Consider the following 22,122-nt stretch of genomic DNA (forward strand, 5'->3'; position numbering starts at 1 on the left):
CCCCTCCCAGCAGCTGTGCAGCACGCTCACCTGCTTTGTTAGTGAGTGCAGCTCCGATAACCAGGCCTGGGCTTCCTGGTGTGACTTGCTCCCATCCTGGGGCATGCATGTGTTGCTCTAGTGAGGTGCAGGAGAGCTTGGAAAGCAGGTCTCCTGTCTTGTTGGAGTTAGCAGAGGTACTAAGTCACTGGTGTCCTTCTCCTTTAAGAAAAGAGTAAGAAAGGGCCGGGTGCGGTGGCTCACGCCTGTAATCCCAGCACTTTGGGAGGCTGAGGTGGGCAGATCACAAGGTCAGGAGATCAAGACCATCCTGGCTAACACGGTGAAACCCTGTCTGTACTAAAAATACAAAAAATTAGCCAGGCGTGGTGGCAGACGCCTGTAGTCCCAGCTACTCTGGAGGCTGAGGCAGGAGAATGGTGTGAACCTGGGAGGCGGAGTTTGCAGTGAGCCGAGATCGCGCCACTGCACTCCAGCCTGGGCAATAGAGCGAGACTCCGTCTCAAAAAAAAAGTAAGAAAGAAAACACAGGCTAGAAGGAATTAGATCCTGTAGCCTGATCTTATTCCCTCAGTCAACACCTGAGCATTAAGTGACCAGCTGGAGGTTGTCAGCTGGCTAATGGCAGAGCCCAACCCCCAGCTCCCAGAAGTGGACTCTGTGTGCCCCCAACCCACTGTGGGTTGAGAGGTTCCCAGCCTGGTGCCCGCCAGGCCACTCCCTATACGTGGAATGGCCTTGGTTCCCTCCAGCAGACAAGTCCCTCATCCCTGTTTTACCGGCCTTTTACTGTGTCCCTCCATACCAGATGCAGCCAGCCCCTGCACACGTGCTCTCTCCTCCCTCCTTCCTGTGGGACCCACCTGGCAGCAACGCAGGAAGGTCCGGGATTGGCTGGTTTCCATTTCATAGCAGCCTCTCCCAACCCACCATACCAGCTTCTTCCAGGAAGAAATGGGGCACAGTACTATCACAGAAATAAGATGTAGAGTTGGCTAGAAACACCCTTTTTTGAAGGCTCTGATGGCATCACAGAATCCCCAGACAGCCCCAGGGATCCTGCTCAGGAGGCCCATGGTGAAGCACGCTCAGTGAGTGCCCAGTCACAGCTGGGCCTGGACGGGGTGGGATTCCTGGCTCATTTACTAAAAAGGGCCCCAACTTAGAGGTAAAGAAGTCGATGAAGCCCCTTTTGCATTTTGCAGGCCACGTGCGAGCGAGGGTTTGCAGCAATGGAAGAAACGCACCAGAAGAAGATTGAAGATCTGCAGAGGCAGCACCAGCGGGAGCTAGAGAAGCTTCGGGAGGAGAAAGACCGCCTCCTGGCCGAGGAGACAGCAGCCACCATCTCAGGTAGGGGGTGGGGTAACTCTGAGGGCAGGGTGGGTGACACACAAGTCAGAGGAATGGCTGCTTTTGAATTGCCTTTTGGCTGAGATGTAAGCTTCATTGTTGAAGGGTTCTTTGACTATTCACTCTGAGGCAAAGGCCAATTTTAGGTCCCTTTTGAGAGTTTGTAAGCTGAGAGTGCACACTTCAACCCGACAGCCCCATCGTGGCCAGCTGCACACAAGGAGCTGTCCCAACCTGTGACTTTCCCGTCCCAACAAGTAGACTGACTAGTGTCAGTCCAGCCAGTGACTTTCCCCCTGACAGACTCCTGTCAATGTGGGACCACCTCTGGCCAGAGTGCCCCTGCCCTCAGCGTGAGGATATGTAGCCTCACCAGCAGGTGGCCCTAAACAAGCACGTCCCCTGTGCCTTGTGCTGCCTTCTCTTTATGTAATCACCACCTCAGTGGTTTGTTAATTTAGTTCCAAGGAATAAAATACACCAGCACAAAAGCTTGCTTGTTTTATAAACTCACGTTGGCATTTAACATTGACATTTATTTAATCAGTTTGGTTTTCTTCTAACACCAAAAAAAAAAAAGCCAAACGTGCATTCCTTCCAGGGGGAATTCATGGAGAATTCTCCCAGCCCGCGCCCACCTCAGAGAATTGGTTCATGAGGGCCCAGCCTGTCATGCAAAATCCGACTGCTGATTGAGTAAGCAAGCATCAGCAGTGGCAAGTGCCACTCCATTGTATGGAGCTCCCCACCCCCACCCCTGCCGGCAGGAAGGGCATAACCCCTTGGTGCTGAGGCCATGTCCTTGCCTGCAGCCATCGAAGCCATGAAGAATGCCCACCGGGAGGAGATGGAGCGGGAGCTGGAGAAGAGCCAGCGGTCCCAGATCAGCAGTGTCAACTCGGACGTTGAGGCTCTGCGGCGCCAGTACCTGTAAGTGGCTGGGCCTGCCCATCTGCCCTTGGGAGGGCCTCTGGAAGGTGCCTGGCCAGGCCACAGCTGGGCCCTTCCTGTGTCTTTGCAGAGGCCTCCAAAAGTTGGGGCCTGGGGCCCATGTGTGCTGAGAGCAACTCAGATGCCCTCCTGTCCAGTGCAGGATGTGGCCCAAGTGGGGCCTTCTCTATTCAGAGAGACTGTTTCTTGAAATGCCAAGAACGAGATGCAACAAATGAAATCTTAAACTCCCCTCTTGTCCAGGGCTGATCCCAGCAACCGCCCAGATGTGTTCCTCAACAGCTGCCCCGCTAGCCCACCAGGAGCCAGGTAGCTGGGCTTAGTCGTACCGGGCAGAAGTGAGAACTAGCACTGCGGTTTAAAACCACACATGTGCTGATTCCCTGTGCACAGGCAGAAGGGTAGAACAATACCAGAATAACTGCTGTAGACTTTTTTCACTTGGTAGAATTGACACAGCCAAGAGCCCACAGATTGGCCACCATGAACGTCACGGCACTCAGGCTCTACCAGGTGCCTTTGTAGTATAGCTGAAGACAGGGGTCCTGCTTCAGGAGCTGGCAGCGGTCAGTGGCACCCTGTAGAGGCTCACGCTGACCTCGGTCAGAGCAGGGTGGCTCACCTGGAAGCCCCTCATGCCTGGTTCACCTGCATGAGAGATGGCCTTCCTGGATCCAGGGTGGCAGAACAGCCTCAGGAAGCTTGGTTTTTTGAGTCTTGTGTAGAGCCTGGTCCTGGCTGTCAGACACAGATGGCTTCAAAAGTGGGTTTACTGAAAACAAATTCTGAGTCAGAAGAGAGTCTAGAAATGGGAGGTCTCTGTGGCCGCAGACTGGATTCTGTCCTGACTGGCATCCCAGAGAAGTGCTAGCTGTAGGACTGTCAGACTGTGAGAAAGGACCAGGGAGGGGTGTGAGGGTGAGGTCATCTCTGCAAGGGATCCCTTGCTCTATATGACTCAGGCTGATTAAGACAACAGGCTGTGCAGGCTTGACCTGTGCTTGGCTGTGTCTGGTGTCAAGGAGGGACACCAGCCTCTGAGAGGCCTGTTCCTGAAGCAGGCAGAGGAGTGAGTGCTGCCCTCTCCCCAGGGAGGAGCTGCAGTCGGTGCAGCGGGAACTGGAGGTCCTCTCGGAGCAGTACTCGCAGAAGTGCCTGGAGAATGCCCACCTGGCCCAGGCGCTGGAGGCCGAGCGGCAGGCCCTGCGGCAGTGCCAGCGTGAGAACCAGGAGCTCAATGCCCACAACCAGGTGAGCCTGCAGCCAGGTGAGCCCAAGGTTAGTCGGGGGCACTCAAGGTCAGGTAGACCCATAGTCAGGTGAGCCAGTGCTAGAGCCAGGCCTCACCCTCAAAGTGGCGTGAAGGTCCCTGAGCCACAGAGTGGTCACCTGCCCCAAGGCTTCTCCCTGCCATCCTGCGTGGCCATCTGTGTTGTCAGAATCGTCACCGCGGATAGCTAGAGCAAGGCTGTACTGCCACGTGCACCACCTGCATACACATGACGTCACTCTTGCTTTGACCCTTTCCGAGACTCTCGGGTGTCTTGGTGTCTTCTCTGTGCTCCTCTGAACCTCTGGCTCACTGTTTCTGGGCAGGGCCTGGCAGGGTCATCCCAGTCCTCCAGGATCCTATCCCTCAGGGACTGAGCTGACACTGTTCAGGGTCAGGCTTACTGCTCACATTTATTTTTGTCAAATTTTTTTCTTAATATTTGCTTGCTCTGGCCAGGTGTGGTGGCTCACGCCTGTAATCCCAGCACTTTGGGAGGCCAAGGCAGGCAAATCATGAGGTCAGGAGATCAAGACCATCCTGGCTAATATGGTGAAACCCCATCTCTACTAAAAATACAAAAAATTAGCTGGGTGTGGTGGCGGGCGCCTATAGTCCTAGCTACTCAGGAGGCTGAGGCAGGAGAATGGCGTGAACTTGGGAGGCGGAGCTTGCAGTGAGCCAAGATCGTGCCACTGCACTCCAGCCTGGGCGACAGAGCGAGACTCTGTCTCAAAAAAAAATAAAAAAAATAAAGAATTGCTTGCTCCTTAGTTAATTGGGGTGCATTTAAATCCTGGTTAATTGAAAGATTCGAGTCAGGATTCGTTCAATATTGGCTTTTCTGTGGGCACCAAACTAAACAGCCCTCTATGACCCCGCCCTGCACAAACACCCCCTGGGACTTGGCACATAGTCTCATCCTCACCTGAGGCCTTCCCAAGGGGTATGGCTGCTGCACAGGGCTGTGTATGAGGCTCCTCAGGCAGGACTGGGTCCACTCATTACAGCTGTGGCTTAAAGATGACCCCACAGGAGCTCAGATGGGACCAGCCATGGAACAGATTGACACTAGTTATTGTGACAGAAAGGAATTAAGGATTATCGATTGGATCATGCCTACACAGTTCCACAGATACACAAAGAACCCAGGGAAATGGCCTTCCTGGGTTGTGTCATGCGACTTGGCCCCAGGCAGCTCTGGAGTGTCACTGTTGTGTTGCTGTCCCCCAGGAGCTGAACAACCGCCTGGCTGCAGAGATCACACGGTTACGGACGCTGCTGACTGGGGACGGCGGTGGGGAGGCCACTGGGTCACCCCTTGCACAGGGCAAGGATGCCTATGAACTAGAGGTACCATCAGGAACCAGGCCGCGCCTGACTCAGCTCTGCACCCAGGAGCCCCAGGGGAGTGCAGCATGGCTCCTTACAGGGTTGTGGGAGGGACAGACCTGAGACAGCAGGAGTCGCAGGGTCCAGGAAGATCCAAGTCACCCGGAAGTGGCGAGCAGTGAGCTGCCAAGTGGCATGAGAGCCGCTAGCCGAGCGGGGCCCTGGAGAGGCTGTGGGGATCCTGACCCCATCTCATTCCCCCGACCCACTCCTCTCCGTTTCTGCCATGCCACAAACACTGACCACTCAAAAGGAGACGTTCTGTAGCCATGTGGCTGCTGCAGCTCAGGTCAGGGAGGCTCGCTTTATGTCAGAATGATGGATTCTGGAGTATAGGGTGTCCTTTTAGGAAGGCACTTAGATTTCTCCACGTTCAATTAAAATTTCACCCTAAAATGTGCTAAAATTTCAGCACTCAGCCAGCCAGAACTCATCCGGTTGGGCCGGTTCTGGTGGCTTTGAGCTTCGTCTCTGTAGTGGAGCCACCTCCTGGCAGCGACACTGAGAGGCCAAGGCTGGGGGGGAGCAGTGCTTGGTGTGATCAGCTCCTGCCACAAGTTCAGGTGTGGGGCCTCTGTCTGCTGTGCCTGTGCCTTGTACTAAATGAGTGCTTTACCAAAAAGGCGGGCCGGAGAGGCTGAGTGAGTCTGACACAAGTGTCAGTGGTAACATTTCCTGATTCTCGTGGGCTTGGTCCCTGGAGACAAGCAGGTCTAGCTCACAGCACCCCAGGCTGAGGAGGGAGTCCTTGGCACTGGTAGGAGTCACGGCCGTTTCTTTCCTCTTCCTGTTTCTGTATGTGAGGCTGAAGCTGTGAGCAGTGTTGAAACGATGCTTCCCCGCATTGGGCACTGCGGGGCTGCCCTGCTCACTGGTGATTGGAGAGCCCTCTGCACGCTTCACCCTGCTCTGGAGACTCTGGTGGTTCCTTTGCTCCTGAATATTGGTCCCTAATCTCTCTGTCATTTTAGGTCTTATTGCGGGTAAAGGAATCAGAAATACAGTACCTGAAACAGGAAATTAGCTCCCTCAAGGATGAGCTGCAGACGGCACTGCGGGTAAGGTCACCGCACCGCAGGAGGGCGGGTACGGGAACAGGCTCTAGGTGACATGCACCTCCTGAACTCAGGCTGGGGCTCAGCATGGGTTCTTCTGAAGCAGATTTTACTCTTGTGAGGAAGGCACTTTCCAAAATCAAGTTCTCTTAAAAGACCAGCCTGCAGGCAGGTCCTATGGGAACGTGGACATGAGCAACCTGCCTGGCCTGGCTCCAGCATCAGTGTATATGTGCTTTTTGTGTCCTTTGGGAGGAACGTTCCAGAGAAAAGGCCTGTGAAGTGAGGCAAGGCTTGACTTCCATTTGAGCCACCTCCTGGCTTTCACCAGCCTCCTCCAGGGACTCCTGAAATCAGGGGAGATGACAGAATCATTGGTGGTCACTCAGTCACCTAGGGAATCCCAGACACACAGAGGGTTTTCCAGGCTAAAGCCCACAAGGGAGGGGCCTGGGCACTCAGGGCCACACCAGGCTGGTCAGGCAATCCCGGAACTGCCTCCTGCACTCACCGGGCCTGGAGATTATCCTTCCACGTCCTGATGGCTGTGCCCGTGTCCTCAGGCCCTGTGGTTTTTCCTCTCTGTCCACTTTCTGCCTCTAGAAGACAGAGGTGAACAAGCCTCCTCTCCCGCCCAAAGCAAGCCTCCCCACCGTATTCAGTCCCCAGGGAGACAGGCCACATTGTGCATGCTCCTGTTTCCTGGATGTAACTACCATTCTCTGTCATTTCACTCCCAAGGACAAGAAGTACGCAAGTGACAAGTACAAAGACATCTACACAGAGCTCAGCATCGCGAAAGCTAAAGCTGACTGTGACATCAGCAGGTTGAAGGAGCAGCTCAAGGCTGCAACGGAAGCGCTGGGGGAAAAGTCCCCTGACAGTGCCACGGTGTCCGGATACGGTGTGTCCTTGGGTCATGTCCTCTGGGCTATTGCTGGGGGGGTTATGGGGGTTTGGTCATAGAGGTTTCCCGGTGCTTGACTCGAAGCAGAAGAGTCCCAGTGATGCTTGTAGACCCAGGCATCCCAGTGGAGCAGGAGCACCAGCCTCACACAGCTGCCCCAGACGGGCCTTGCTCTCCCCGGCACAGCAGTGGATGCTGTGCTGACTGCTCTAGGGAGAACCCATAATATCAGCGTAATATTTTTGAAGTAATAACAAGTCTTGTTTTCCTAAAGAACTCGACCACTGGGCAGAAGTGGCTCTCACTAGCTGCTTGATCCTAGGATTTGACTAGAATATCTGTAAAAGGCCATAGAGTGGAGAATGGGAGGGAGCCCCCTGCTTTCCGAAATGGACAGCAGGACTGACTCTTTTTTTTTCTTGGCTAAAAACATTTAGGTACCCTTTGAAAAATAGATGGCAGGGAGGATGAAAGAGTTAACATTTTATCAAGCACTTTCAGCTCATACGTAATTTTTTTTTTGAGACTGGGTCTTGCTCTGTTGCCCAGGTTGGAATGCAATGGCGTGATTTCACTGCAGCCTCCGCCTCCCAGGCTCAAGAATTCTCCCACCTTAGCCTCCCCAGTAGCTGGGACTACAGGCGTGTACCACAACACCTGGCTAATTTTTATATTTTTAGTAGAGACAGGATTTCACCACGTTGCCCAGACTGATCTCAAACTCCTGGGCTCAAGTGATCCAGCCACCTTGGCCTCCCAAAGTGCTGAGATTACAGGTGTGAGTCACTGCACCTGGCCAGATTATACATAATTTCATTTGACCTTCATCTTGATTTTTATATAAAGACCCACAAACAGGAAAAGATGTGCTAGCTCACTAATACCCCCGCAAAAAAAAATCAAGTTTTTTTCTGTTAGGCAAGGAATAGTGATTATGGTGGTACTGACAGATGCTGGGAGGAAGACTCCATTTTTCCATAAATACCCTGAGTAGTCAGAGTTGGTGGTAGGCCTAGCTACCCAGGAAGCTGAGGTGGGAGGATCACTTGAGCCCAGGAATTCTGGGCAGTCACGCACAAAGCTAAATCGATCAGGTGTCCACACTAAGTTTGGTATCAATATGGTGACCTCCTGGGAGTAGGGGATCACCAGGTTGCCTAAGAAGGGGTGAACTGGCTCAGGTCAAAATGAAACAGGTCAAAACTCCTGTGCTGGCCAGGCAAGGTGGCTCACACCTGTAATCCCAGCACTTTGGAAAGCTGAAGTGGGCAGATCACTTGATCTCAAGAGTTCAAGACCAGCCTGGGCAACATGGCAAAACCCTGTCTGTACAAAAAGTACAAAAAAACTAGCTGGGACTGCTGGCATTCATAGACCTGTAGTCCCAGCGCTACTTGGGAGGCTGAGGTGGGAGGATCACTTGAGCCCAGCAGGTGGAAGTGGCAGTAAGCCATGATCGCACTGCTGCACTCCTGCCTGGGTGACAGAATGAGACCCTGCCTCAAAAAAAAGAAGGAAAAAAAAAAGCCTGTGGTGAGCTGTAGTGGAATCACACGTGTGAATAGACACTATATTCTAGCCCAGGCAACACAGCAATAATCTGTCTCTTAAAAGAAATAAGAGGGCCGGGCATGGTGGCTCACGCCTGTAATCCCAGCTCTTTGGGAGGTCGAGGCGGGTGGATCACGAGGTCAGGAGTTCGAGACCAGCCTGGCCAACATGGTGAAACCCTATCTCTACTAAAAATACAAAAATTAGCTCTCCGTGGTGGCACATACCTGTAGTCCCAGCTACTCAGGAGGCTGAGGCAGGAGAATCGATTGAACTCAGGAGGTGGAGGTTGCAGTGAGCTGAAATCGCACCACTACGCTGCAGCCTGGCGATAGAGACTCCGTCTCAAAAAACAAAGAAAAAAAAAATAGAGAAAACAAAAAATCTCACACATGCACAGCATGTGTGATATGACTCAATATATGTTTGTGTTATAGGTATTTAAGTAGACATTTGTAAGAAGCCTAAAAGACTGCTGTCTGGGTGGGTGGATGTCATGAGAAGGCCTTGGCCTTACCATCTTGCTTTAGACAGTCCTGTGCTACCAGGAGGAAGGTGGAGAATCGTGGATAATGGGGGTGGGGGTCTGCCAGCATTGAGGTCCCACAGCGGAGTGAGAGGACCAAGTCGCTTTGGAGGGAATGCTGTTCTGGGCTACAGCCACAGTGCAGGAAGCCCTGGCAGGGCCCCACATACACATTCTCCCATTGTGCTGGTGTTTTGTGGTGGTCTGAAAAGATACAGCATGTTGTATGGTTATTGGCTTTGAATTCCCTTAGAGTTGTTTAAGGAAGTGTCCTAAGTATGCTGCAGTAGGAAGCTTGGGAAATGTTTCAGGATTCAGTCTGCTTCCATAGGGTTTTAGAAAGCAAAGATAACAGGTCTGTTTGTTTTCATTATATACTTCAGATATAATGAAATCTAAAAGCAACCCTGACTTCTTGAAGAAAGACAGATCCTGTGTCACCCGGCAACTCAGAAACATCAGGTCCAAGGTGAGACTGGGGTCCAGCCCCCTGGTGGGAAGGGCTTGAGGGGACACTGGGGAGAGGAGCCCAAACTGAAGTAAGGGTGCTCCTGTGGGCCGCAGCTGCGAAAGCCCCAGGGCCCAGCACTCAGCCAGGCCAAGCTCACCCTGCTGGGCTGGTTCTGGTGGCTTTGAGCTCTGTCTCTGTCTTGGAGCCACCTCCTGGCAGTGACATTGAGAGGCCAGGGCTGTGAAGAGCAGTGCTTGGCATGATCGGCTCCTGCCTCGAGGCCAGGTTTCACCCAGCCCCGCTCGTGTTGGCCTGCTGTCAGCTGTGCCTGTGGTGTTCCTTGCACGTCACTGTTGTGACACTGGTGCCGCCTCCAGGAGACAATGCCGCCTGCTCTCCTTCCCCAGCCAGGAAGCAGTACATCTTCAGTGTGCTGTCCAGAGCCAGCCATGCACAGGAGGGCGGGCGGAGGTGGGAGCGGCACCGCGTGTGTGAGGGATTGGTTGTGTGTCTCATGTCTGCTCTCTCCTCTGACAGTCCGTAATTGAGCAGGTCTCGTGGGATACCTGAAATGCACCCGCTTCCCGGCCCATGCAGGAGGTAAACCGCCTCTCCCACTGCCTGCATGCACTGCTCACACCCCCATGGCAAACGCCTGCGTCATGGTTACTTTATTTCAATTCATCCTGCTCCAACATACCAAATCCAAGTGAGGTTTCTTTAACCTGCTCTGGGGAGTTCATTGGCACTCTAACCTCTTAACAGAGATGACCCTGGCAGTGAGGCGCTCCTATAGCCTGGTGGGCAGGCAGAGAGCCAGGCACCATCAGCATATGCATGTTGGATAATCTGTGCACAACGGCTGAACTCACTCCACCCTCTCAGGGGACACCTGTCTTGCCCTCTGTCACGAGGTAGTTTACAGATGTCCACACTGGCAAGGGAAGTCTGCCGTCACCAAAGGCCTTGCCCACCTAGTGACCCACTTAGTGGCCTCTGTCAAGGCTAACAGGCTGGTCGTTCTAGGAATGGATAAACCAGGACTAGAGCTTGGTGAAGATGGTTCAGAAGAGCATGATAACTACAAGCAATAAGGGCAAAATATTTACCAGTTTTTTTTTTTTTTTCTTTTTTAATAAAACAAAAGCTTCTCACTAGGTGCCGTTGAAGGCCCTATCCCAGAGAGGAGGTGGGGGCGGGCCCATGGTGGGAGACACCCTGAGAACGAGTAGTTGCTGGCTCAGTGGCTTGATCTCATACATTCCGGAATGAGAACGTGGAGGAAAGCAAGAACCATGTCTTCCTCCCTATGCTGGCCCTTTCTCAGGCACGCCTACGGCGCCCTGCCAGCCGAGGGACTTCAGCCTGAGGCTTGGCTAAAGAGTTGAGGGTTTTAAGCCTGGTCAGTTTGGTTTTATTTTTCTACAGTCCTAAGTCACCTATACCCAAATGTGGTTTAGGCTTGATTGAAAACTTAGCTTGGGCGTTTTTCTTTAAACATAAAGAACATTTTGTTTAGCAAAAGGAAACTTGTTTTTTGGTTCATGGTTTTCTTACTGAAGATTCTACTACTTATTTGAGGCTAAACTCTAGCTAGTATCTTTGAGCTTTTCTTGAAGGAGTTTGAAGTTTACTATTAGTGATTTGGGCTTTTGGACCATGCCTATAAGTGACAGTCAGGGAAGGGGACCAACTGTCACTGACAGGACCTTTCCAGGGAGGCTGTGCGACACCCACGGGCCCCTGACAGTAACTCTGTGCAGTGAGTGGGTGGGGGCCTCTCACAGTGGCTGGGAACCAGCCAGAGCAGGGATGAGGGAGCAGACTGTCTGGGCCCCAGGGAGGACTGAAAAGGATGGAGAGAAACCCCAGGATGGGGTCCTCCTGATGTGTTTTTAAGTTGATGTTTGGCTTGGCTGGGTTTCTGTAATAAGAAAGTCCTTGGAGTGCAGGGCCAGTCCAAGGACTTCAGAGATGTCTGCGGTGCAACGGGGCAGGATGGGGCCTTGTTGGCGCTCCCAGGAGATATTAGGAGGCACAGGCATGGGTGGGTGTCATCCTTTTCCTCAACTGTATCTGAAAACTCCACCCAACCCTTCAAGAAGACGGGAGTGAAGTTGCCCAGAAACCATACTTCTCACTGGTGTTTTTGATATGGCATCTGATGTGCACTGATCTATGTCTTTCGTTCTATTCTGTTCTTCTGTCCTGTCTCACTGAAAAGGACCGCAAGTTCCAGCTGCTACAAAATCAAAGCCAGCAAGTTGCTTAAGAGCAGCACAGCCTTTTCTGGGATTGAGACCAGAGAATGCTTCCCTCAGGGTTCTTAAGGGGCTCCCGTGTTAGTGCTCAACTCAGTATGCGGGGCTGCTGGAGGCACTCAGTAGAGAGATCAGCCTAGGGGAGATGAACCCCAGAGGGAGCTGGCTGAGCCCCGAGGGCCAGGCATGGCAGCCGAACCTGTGCAGGGGTCCTTGGGCTGAGCAGCCATCAGGAGAGAATCCAGAGGACGTAGAGAGAGAAACAGCCTCCCGGAGCCAGTTTGGGAATAGTGTAGGGGGTTTTGCTTACTTCCCACCCTTGGAATTGTAGCAGGCCCAGCATCACCCAAGCCTGAGCTCTGCCCTTGTCACTGGGGCAGGAGCCAGCAGCGAGCATGCTGGGTGCTATGGCTGTCAGAGTGCTCCCCTCCCCTGGGCCTGCTGTAGCAGAATTCTGGGGCTTCTCATGCAGTGCCTGCAAGGAGCAAATCAAGGCCTTAGGAGTGTCCAAACTCACTACAGTCCTGACAGAAAGTCCCCAGCAAGCAGGAACCGGGATATGACAGTGACATCCCCCAGCCATGCTCCGGGGCGTGCCTCTGAGTAGCACTTAGGCTTCGGGCTGCCTGCCTGGCTTGGCCCCAGCCCCTTTAGTGGTGACCAGATGTCTACGCAGGTCCTCTGCAAGACTGACTGCTGTAAGAACCCTGCACCCTGCGGGGAGGGACCCCAAGGGCACCTAGGAGCAGGCATGGGTGTTGAAGCACATCTGGGCTCAGAATGGGAGATGGATTTTCTCCCCATTCCCCCACCCACTCTCTGTGGCAAGCTTCCAAAGAAACCCTCTCAGACACACACAATTATCAAGCTGTAACAATTGCTTGAGGTGAGGCTCACCTGGACCAGTGAGTTTTAAAATGCTTAGCAGCAGAACCCTTTATTTAAAAATAACATTGTTTATTTATTTACACAGACACACAGCTCCAGAATATAACAAACAAGCAGGTCTGTTCTGGGTGGAGCTGGGTGGGGTGGGGGACCCTGGAGCTCCCCCTTCCCTTGAGCTTTGGAGGGAGCCTCAAGCTGGCCAGCCCATGCTCAGTCCCCAGTCCATCACACCAGGGCCTCCAGGACGGTGTCAGAGTGTGCCTGAGCCTAAGCTAGAGACTCCCCAGCAGATGGGGTATAGCCTGCAGTTTCACGTTGCTCAGGTTTTTGGTTGAAACTGGTAGAATCATGCAGACCCTGAGCTAGAGGCCATCCCTTCAGCTTCTGATTTCTCAGTAAAGCCTGTACCTACACCAGCTCTGGCAAGGGTAAGCTGTGGGGAGTCGGCAGGGCTGTCTGATGGCGACACTTATCGTGAAGAGGGAGATGAGTGAGGAGCCATGGCACTTTCCAGTCAGTACTGGAATGCCCTTCATTTCCAGTCATTCTCTGAAAAGTGCTCTTCCTTTTCTTATTCAGAAATTGAATAATTGAAGAAAGTCTGTAAGAATGAGCTGGAAAATATTCTGTCCCCCAGTTAGTAAGATCTCATTCATCTCTGGATATACAGATTTAAGCTTTAGCAAGATCCCACGTGAACAGAGTATTGGTTTTATGTTTTGAAAATCTTACTGTATACGTTGGTGTGTTCCCAAATCCCCATAACACTCACAGGCCTCTGATCAGGGAATGCCAGAAATGGGTCTGAGGGCAGCGGGCGCTGCAGAGGCACTGTGGGAGCGAGGCCCTGTCCCGGCACCCCCATCCCACTGGGGTGCCCTGGAGCATCTGGTCCTCCTCAGCGGAGGCTGTCAGGTGAAGTCTCTCCGGGGCTGGATGCGGACAAATCCACACACAAGACAAGACACGGGGATGGGCAGTCTCCTCGCTCATTGCACTGTTTTCCCTGGCTGGATTCGTCTGATCACTGCTTGTCTAAAGAGCCCTCAGCTCAGAATTTAGCTGCTTAAACACATGGTCTTGTCTCTTTGATTTTTTTTTCCTTTTTCATCCAAGTAATTTTCTGAAGGAGAAAACATCCTCCACCAATAACAGCATTTCCCGGGGCCTCTCCTCCTGGCATGCCCACTAACCGCACCTGCACCCGGCTCTCTGACTGATGCCGGCTCCACCAGTGGTCTGGTCTGGTCCGGTCCGGTCCGGTCCAGTGCAGGGGGTCTAACGGTGTGTTTATTTTCTCCTCCTGCTTTGTCTCTACCCAGAGTCTGAAGGAAGGCCTGACGGTGCAAGAACGGTTGAAGCTCTTTGAATCCAGGGACTTGAAGAAAGACTAGCTGTGTCCCATCCAAGTTGAGCACGCGCCTTCCCCAGCTTGCAGCAGCACACCCTGAGCGCTGCTTTTCACCTGTACCTTTGTTTTATTATTATTATTGCTGTTGTTGTCATCGTTAACTGTGGGCATGGAATGTGTGAGGCTGGCTTCTGGGTTGTCCACACCACTCTCTGCTGTGTTGACTTCCTATTGTCTTCATCAAAGCTCTTTTCCGTGGTATTCTAAAATTAGGCCAGCAGTGGGGACTGGGAGGGCATCTGTGTTAGTCCCTTCCTGGCTGTGACCCGCTGCACTCACTGTCAGTATTAAGGCCCAGCAGCCTGTTGATAAGCTACCCTGTCTCACCACGCACTGGTGTGGAAACAGGGCCCAGCCAGCACGCCTCAAGGTAGATGGAATCCCCACTGGTCAGAGAAAAAGCCATGCGGACACTCCAGCTTTTGGCCTGGGTCACAGCACTGACTCCTCACCCGCTAGTCTGGCTGTTAAGAGGAGAAGGTGCGCTGCCTTCCAGCCTGGGAGGAAGACAGCATTTTGTATCTGTTCCACTGATGCCGCTTAGAACCACACCCCTGAGAATCGTGGCAAACCTTTCACAACCTGGAAAATGTTGAAAGCAACCATTCCTATTTTTGTTTGTTTTTTATTAAATCTTGCACAAAACCCCCGGCCCCTCTCCTTCCTTCCTTCCTTCCTCTGCTCGTTCCTCTGCTCGTTTCTCCAGTAACCCTGGTCTTTTCATAACTACTCGAGATTGTTGACCTGCAGCCCAGGTTTCAGACTCTGATTGCAAAAAAATGAATTCCCTCCAGGAATCATTCAAAGCGGGGGAAGGTTTGGGGGGTTTGGGTTTTTTTAACTTTTGGAGAAGAAACCATCACATTGCTTTGGAAAAGGTTGAGAGGAGACCCCTGTTAAGTCAAGAAGAAAGTACAGAGGATGTCAGAATCTGATGAGAACAGCACATTAGTGTGTATTCAGACTCTGATCTTAACTCTCATTTAATTAATCTGCGCTCTGGAAACCTATCTTGCAACATTTACTTTTAAAAGAGCCTGGTTAAAGTAAACGTATACTACCAGTTTTGCTTTTTCTGACAGTTTGAGGAAGACCTTTTTAACTACCACAAAACATTCTACAACAATTCTTGAAAATCTCCTAAATTGGAGTCTCTATTATGGCCCCATGAAAAGCATTAATTCCATTAAGATAAGGAGTATAAACCCCTGGCTGGTGGAATAGGTTCTGCTACTTTAGGAGCAAGGTGGGGTGTGAGCAGATGGTTTTCATGCCAAGAACATGCTTTCACTTTGTATTCATGCTTGAGTTGGTGTGATGGTCTCTGTGGGTGCGTGGATGCTTTGGGCGTAGAAATCTAGAAATCCTGTTGCTCAGTTTCTAGACGAAGTCATGAGCATGGCCATCTGTGGAGCTCTGGCCCTGCCCCCAATGTGCAAAAAGGCTGGGAGAAAGGCCTGGAGTTTTCATGTGTTTTAAGACCCAGATTTAGGTGCTCTCTTCTCACTGGAATAACTAAGTGCTCTCCACTGGCATCGAGCCCTTTCCACAGTTTTTAAGGCTCTTAACCCACACTTTCACTCCTCTGCTACTAGTCTTCAGTATTGTTAACAGCAAGAGAAAATTGGGTTTGTTTTAAAATCTACTTCTCTGAGGTGGCACAGTTGCACAGCTGTAGCCCCAGCTACTCAGGAGGCTGAGGTAGGAGGATCGCTTCAGTCCAGAAGGTTGAAGCTGCAATTAGTCATGATCGTGTCACTGCACTCCAGCCTGGGCAACAGAGCAAGGCCCCATATCAAATATAGATAGACTTATCAGACCCCCCTGACCATTTAGCAGTGCTTTGAGAAATGCACTATGACCTTTCTGTGTCAATGGGAATATACAGAAGGAACGTTCAGGACCCCACTGTCCCCCACAGCCCCATTGTTGTCTCCAGCACACTGCTGGGACACAACGAATGCTCCAGGACGGACAGGGACCTGATGTGCGTCAGGATCTGACCAGACAGGAGTTTCTGCCTGTTATCTGGGTGCTACGATTTCGTACCATTCTCTGAGGTCCACCACCTGCCTTGCCTGGCATGGTTTCCTTCGTGATCATCCCTGCTGCCCCTGGGGACAGACCCACTGGCCCTTCTGCAGACAGCTTCCTGCCTTCTGCTCTCCAGGGGGTTCTGGGCAGAGTCCATGCTTGGAGACAGGATCTGTCTGCCTTCAGCCCTCACAGTACTTTAAATTAAAGCAAGTTTGCCCATAGTTCAAAAGAGCATTTGATTCACTTTTTTCCATCACGTATCCCTTGAGGCTGGACTTCAGGAATCCTAGAAAATTAATAGGACTGCAGTATGTAAGGGGTCAGAGACAGGCCAGCTGGGCATCTGCATTCCTCCCTGCCACAGGCCTCTCTCCCAGGGCTGGTTTAGTGTAGGGTATTGCCAGGAAACGGACTGAGGCTGCTTTGCTAAGAGCTCCTGAAAATGCCCTGGGCCTGCCCTGGCGTTTCTGAAGAGCCCTCACAAGGGACAGCCACCATGTGAGTCAGGGAAGTCTGGGTTCCCTGCTGGTGGGCTCCATCCTGCGATGGAGTGAACCAGGCAAGAAAGGATGACGATGTTCTTCGTGTTCCACCTAGACATGCCCCAGGAACCAGAGACTTGCCCAGATGGCAACACTGGCACAGATGTTGACGGCTGCCCAACTGGTGCCACACTGAGCAGGGAGCATTGTGCTGCACATGGCTGGGCCCTCTCTCCAGTTTCCTTCCTGCAGGCATCCGAATACCCTGGAAAGGATTTAGCCCCTGAATTCCAGAGAGAAGAAAGAACAGTGAAGAAGTAGAACTGGTTTCTGTGTAGGGAGAGGAAAGTCTTAGTGGCAGCTGCGGGCAGGGTCTCAGGCTGCTCCTTGGCACCACCCACACAATAGTGAGCTTTCCCAGCTTTACCGATGAGGAAGATGTTCAAATAGATAAGACTTCAGCATTTGAATTATTTTCCTATAAATGTATTTATGTGTAGTATGCTAGCACCAGCCGGTAAGCTGTGCCCCACATAGGAATGGGAAAGCGAGGCTTGTGTGAGTTTTTGCGGGCATGTGCGTAATTACCTTGTGTGCACACCTGCACGTGCAGAATCGTCACTTTCTGCTGGTCAGTTTCTTTATCCACACATGGTGCCCCAGCCCCAAGCAGGTGTGGAGACCAGCGTTTCAGAGGACGCACTGTCCACAGCCTCCCAGGTCCGAGTGGATCATTGGGCAGGGGTGGAGGCGGACAGTGCGCTGCCCTGTGAGCTGGAAGCCTGTGCTTCAGGGAGTCATAATGGGCCTGTGCTAAGTGGGTGATGCGGTGAGCATCCCAGGGTGACTAGAGATAGCAGCATCACGAACTTGTGGGTTTATTGAACAAGAGGTAACATCAGAGAGGATCTTGCCTTCAGATTCAGCAAGTATGAAGGCAGAAGAGCATGGAGAGCAAGGCCCCACAGCCTGCTTAGTGATGTGGAAGGCCCAGAAGAACCTGTTTCTGCAGCAGCCAGCAGCTCCTGTCACTCTCTGACCCTCCAGCTCATGCAGCCATACAGGGAGAAGAGGGAATTTCGGCTGTTTAAAGAACACAGTTGTGAATCTCAGAATGTGCCTGAAAGGAATAATGACAGATAAGGCCGGAAACAAAACTGATGGCTTGAAAAACATTTTTATGGAATGTGTTTACTACCATTTGTTTTACTACAGAGGTAGATGGGACTCTTAACTTTTGGGTACTTGGAAACATGCTGAGAATTGAACACAATCCTGATCATCACTCCTGCCTGGCCGTCTCCTGGGAGGCTGCCGGGTGTCACGGAGCTGGAACACACCAGAGCCCGCTAGGTGTTTGCAGGGCCCTGGAGGCCAAGGCCACCCTGTGTGGGGTCCCTGTCGGCAGCCAGGTCCCTACACAAACAAGTAATCCTGTTTGGCCTACTTGGCTTTGAACATGACCTGCAGCCTAATTTGGGGTTAGGGGAAGCTCTGCTGTCCCCTGCTCCTTTGTATGTTGGGTGACTTCAGTGGCTGGCCACATACCCATTTCTCCCAGCTACTCATTGACGGACTTGCCTAAGTTCTAAGACAGTTGCACTTAGAAAAGAATGCAACACATCAACATTTACTGTTCCTGAAAAAAAAGTTTGCTCAACATGGTCCTAAAGAAGCTTGGAATTTCTAAGACCTTCCTTTATAAAATATAGTGTTTTTGGGGGAGTTGTTGTTTGTTTTTTGCTTTTTTTTGTTGGTTTGTTTTTTGTTTTGAGACAGAGTCTTGCTCTGTTGCCCAGGCTGGAGTGTGGTGGCGCAATCTCGGCTCACTGCAACCTCTGCCTCCTGGGTTCACGCCATTCTCCTGCCTCAGCCTCCTGAGTAGCTGAGACTACAGGCGCCCGCCACCACGCCTGGCTAATTTTTTTTGTATTTTTAATAGAGATGGGGTTTCACCATGTTGGCCAGGATGGGCTCGATCTCCTGACCTCGTGATCCGCCCGCCTCAGCCTCCCAAAGTGCTGCTATGATTGCAGGTATGAGCCACTGTGCCCGGCCTATAAGATAGAGTTTTTTTAAAAAAAACTTGTGACCCCATTGTCACTAAGGGAGAAAGAAATTAAGTATTGTCAAAGTTTTATAAAGAATGGAAATGTATGACATTATACTTCGAAGGAATTTGATGTTGAAATTTTAAAGAAAATTTGTCATGTTGATGAGAAAGCTTCACTTTTCCTGGGAACGTCATTCATTTTAGGGTGTGAGATGAAAATCCTGGCTAGGGGAGTCACAGGTCTGATGTACAAGGAATTTGCTTTCTAAACAGGTTGTAACTTGCCCTAAGTCCATGTTGGAGCACTAAGAGGTGACACAGGCCAGAGATGTTTCGTTTCCCCTTTCCTGCAAGCTGGCATCAGCCCTGTGTTTTCTCCTTTCAGCTGAAATAAGCGAAAGTTCTCGGTGCGGGCAAAACAGCCCCATTTCTGAATGGATTTGGGAAGAAAGCTGCTGGTAACTTGCTTATTAAAAAGCTCCTTAGAATTAAGGCATCTACACACTGTTTTCCCACCTTTCATCTTCTGGGCTTTCCTGCCATCCAGCATTCTTCTGAAGAGAGGTTCCTAACCCACTCAGTGCGAGTGTCTCCCGTGGGTAAATACTCAGCAACTGAACGTGGGTTTTCCACGCACTTCAGGCTTGGAGGTTGGCCATGTACAAGCACACTCCTTCCCTTCCCAGGCCTCTCCATGCCACCAATCACTTTAAAGATGTAAACTCAGTAGATTTCTCATCCCATAAAAGGTCATCTTCACATCGAAAGGTGAAGGCCACCACTGTTCTCAATGCCAAGCGACAGAGCGTTCTGAGATGGGCGTTCTTCCTTGCACAGCAGCTATGGCAGGTTGTTCTGCAGCCACCCCTTAGAGGGGGCTGTTCCTTGTACCCTTGTACAGTTCTCATGTTTACACACTTGGGCCGAACAGTTTTCAGCAAGGGTGTGTGTCCACAACCGATGGCAGTAAGAACCAAGCTGAGCTGTAGGCTCTTTAAAAGGAAAGCCTGGCATAAACCCAGTATGGAAAGGAACATTACCAATTCTCTCAAATTTTGTCTGCCAGGGACAAGACCCGTTCATTCTCTTGCTCTTTTCAGAACTGTGAGCTTCAAGTATTCTTGCTTCTCTGTAAAGAGAAGACATCTCCCTTCTCTGAAATCCTTCAAAAAAGAGAAGACTCTTGGCAGGGTGGGGGAGTCAGTAGCTCAACACTAGACATCCCTAGAGATGGGACAAGTTTCCGTCTGCACACGTCTTGGGTCCGAGTCCTTAGGTGTTCGGATGCAATACTTTGTGAATAGTGAAGCTACTGCATGCTTGGTGTAGCTTGCAATTTCTCTGTATTTAAAAGCAGCTGTGTTTATTTTCTTCAAAATAGCCTGTATATTATTCAGAGCAAGCAGTGTAAATATTACTGAGAAGTTACTGCAGGGATTTTTGTGACAAAGTTTGTATGGGTTTTTTAAAAAAATCTTAGACACCCCTTTTTAAGATGGGGAGAACAGGGTTGACTGCACCGTTGAACCCCGCCCAGCATTATAAGGAAATGTTTTTAATGACTGCTGCATCTTTGTAAACATTTGGTCATCTAACAGATGGTTTTAAAGTATACAATATCTAAAATAACGATAGCCCTGTATCCATACATTGTTTCATTGAAATAATTCTGTATTGCCTGTTCTTGGTAGAGCCAGAGTCCTCAAGGAAAATCAGGTAAATGAAGAAAATGATGGCGCCATCTTAACCAGACTTCTGCACAGTAATTTAAGGCTGTCATAGGGAGACTTGGTTCAAGGCACAGTTCTGGGATCGGGGCCTAAATGTGCAGTTTCTGAGAACCTTCAAGACCACTCACTGGGCAGGGCTCTGTGTGGAGCACCAGAGCTGTTTGGATTCCCCAGCCCTTTGGTCATACCCTAGAATTCCATGGAGGCTGCAGAACTTCAATGCAGCTGTTTTTTACAACACATATTTTTGTCAGATTGGTAAGGAAACACTGAGTCACAGAATACTTAAGAAATGGAGACTCCAGTACTGTAGGATGGCCTGGGAGGATGCCCAAGTCCCAAGGGGAGGACACAGCATGTTCCTTGGGCACGGCCTCAGTGGGGGCCTTCCCCAGGCGCAGCTTGGCCACCTGAGGAAAGGGTGTTTCGGAGGCGCAGCCACACACACACACACACACACACACACAGCGCTTGCAGCCTCACAGTCACGCCCGTCACTCCCTGCCCCTCACCCCCCTCGAGAAGTTAGTGGTGTCACATACTTAATTTTATAGACAGCTAGGAATAGATTGTGAAGAACACTCAGTTCACTGCTGTGTTATGTTTATATCACAAGCTTCAATTAAAATGGATTTTAAAGGATTTTAGGATTTACTTTTAGCATTAACCACTTATCTACTGACATACTGTTAGGATTCAAAACCAGTTAAGTGTAAGAATTACTTCATGTGGTTTTCCTAGGGTGATATTTATAAAAGGTAGAAAGCATCCAAGTGGCTCCTCAGTAATTATAATTCTTAATGATTTTTCTCACAACTGTGCCCTTCTGTCAAGGTCAATGTCTCAATTCATTATCAAAGACAAAACATACTGTGCCAAGCTGGGGCACTGTATGTGAACAAAGTGGAAATGCTTCAGTCACCTCTGCCGCAGCTTGTGATTCCAGCAGTTCTGATAAGCGTTCTGTCACATGATAAGCAGCTCATATAATTCCAACTGGCATTTCATTTCTGTCCTAATGCTAAATGGTAACGCTTAACAGACTAAAAGCCATGTGCAGAAGAAAGGGCTGAATGAGTACCACCTCCCCAGGTTCCAGCGCAGCGCTCAGCTCTGAGAAGTAGAGCCCTGGAGTCGGGTGGGCCATCCACTGTCAGGCCAATGTCTCAAGAAAGCCTGACTAGCTGAGCTGCTGCTCTCTTTTTTGTGGGGGGACTTTTGAGGCTTTTTTTTTTTTTTTTTACAAAGTTTGTGATCAACTATTCACTACAATTGAAGTGTTACTTTGTCAGAATATTTATTCCTTTGTGTGACATGCTAGATTCCCTGGATGTAGCTGATCATTTTTATTTTGTAAATATTACCTAACTTTACATAAACTATATCATAATAAACTATTTTTGCATCACCCTTTGCATGCTGTGTAATGAGATTTTGTTTAGTTGAGAGACATCTGCAAAATAAGCATGCAGGTCAAATCAAAAGTCAAACTGAGCAGTAGCCTCCAGCTCTAGAGTGGGTTGATTTCAGTTTCATTACTTCTTTTTTTTTTTTTTTTTTTTTTTGAGACAGAGTCTCGCTCTGTTGCCCAGGCTGGAGTGTACTGGCGCGATTTTGGCTCACTGCAACCTCCGCCTCCGGGGTTCAAGTGATTCTCCTGCCTCAGCCACCCTAGTAGCTGGGACTACAGGGACCCACCACCATGCCCAGCTAATTTTTTGTATTTTTAGTAGAGACGGGATTTCGCTGTGTTAGCCAGGATGGTCTCCATCTCATGGTCTGCCCACCTCGGCCTCCCACAGTG

At 50.7% G+C, this 22,122-nt stretch overlaps 1 protein-coding gene across 3 annotated transcripts in view; it reads left to right on the top strand.

Moving 5' to 3' along the window:
* The window catches only part of MPRIP (myosin phosphatase Rho interacting protein), a 150,475-nt gene extending 128,744 nt beyond the window's left edge, over positions 1-21,731 (top strand). The window contains exons 16-24 of one of the 3 annotated variants that reach the window (XM_030922514.1): positions 1,206-1,353; positions 2,166-2,283; positions 3,396-3,555; positions 4,808-4,927; positions 5,938-6,024; positions 6,763-6,925; positions 9,389-9,474; positions 9,994-10,056; positions 13,928-14,661. In XM_030922514.1, the coding sequence (XP_030778374.1) occupies positions 1,206-1,353; positions 2,166-2,283; positions 3,396-3,555; positions 4,808-4,927; positions 5,938-6,024; positions 6,763-6,925; positions 9,389-9,474; positions 9,994-10,026 (915 nt within the window). In that variant the 3' untranslated portion in view covers positions 10,027-10,056; positions 13,928-14,661. Of the gene's footprint in view, positions 1-1,205; positions 1,354-2,165; positions 2,284-3,395; positions 3,556-4,807; positions 4,928-5,937; positions 6,025-6,762; positions 6,926-9,388; positions 9,475-9,993; positions 10,057-13,927 lie in introns of all 3 variants that reach the window. The other 2 variants (XM_010370933.2, XM_030922515.1) reach the window with 2 other exon arrangements.
* Positions 21,732-22,122: the final 391 nt, after the last annotated feature.

This window comes from Rhinopithecus roxellana, chromosome 19 (genome assembly GCF_007565055.1).
Source record: "Rhinopithecus roxellana isolate Shanxi Qingling chromosome 19, ASM756505v1, whole genome shotgun sequence".
Classification (NCBI taxonomy): Eukaryota; Metazoa; Chordata; class Mammalia; order Primates; family Cercopithecidae; genus Rhinopithecus; species Rhinopithecus roxellana.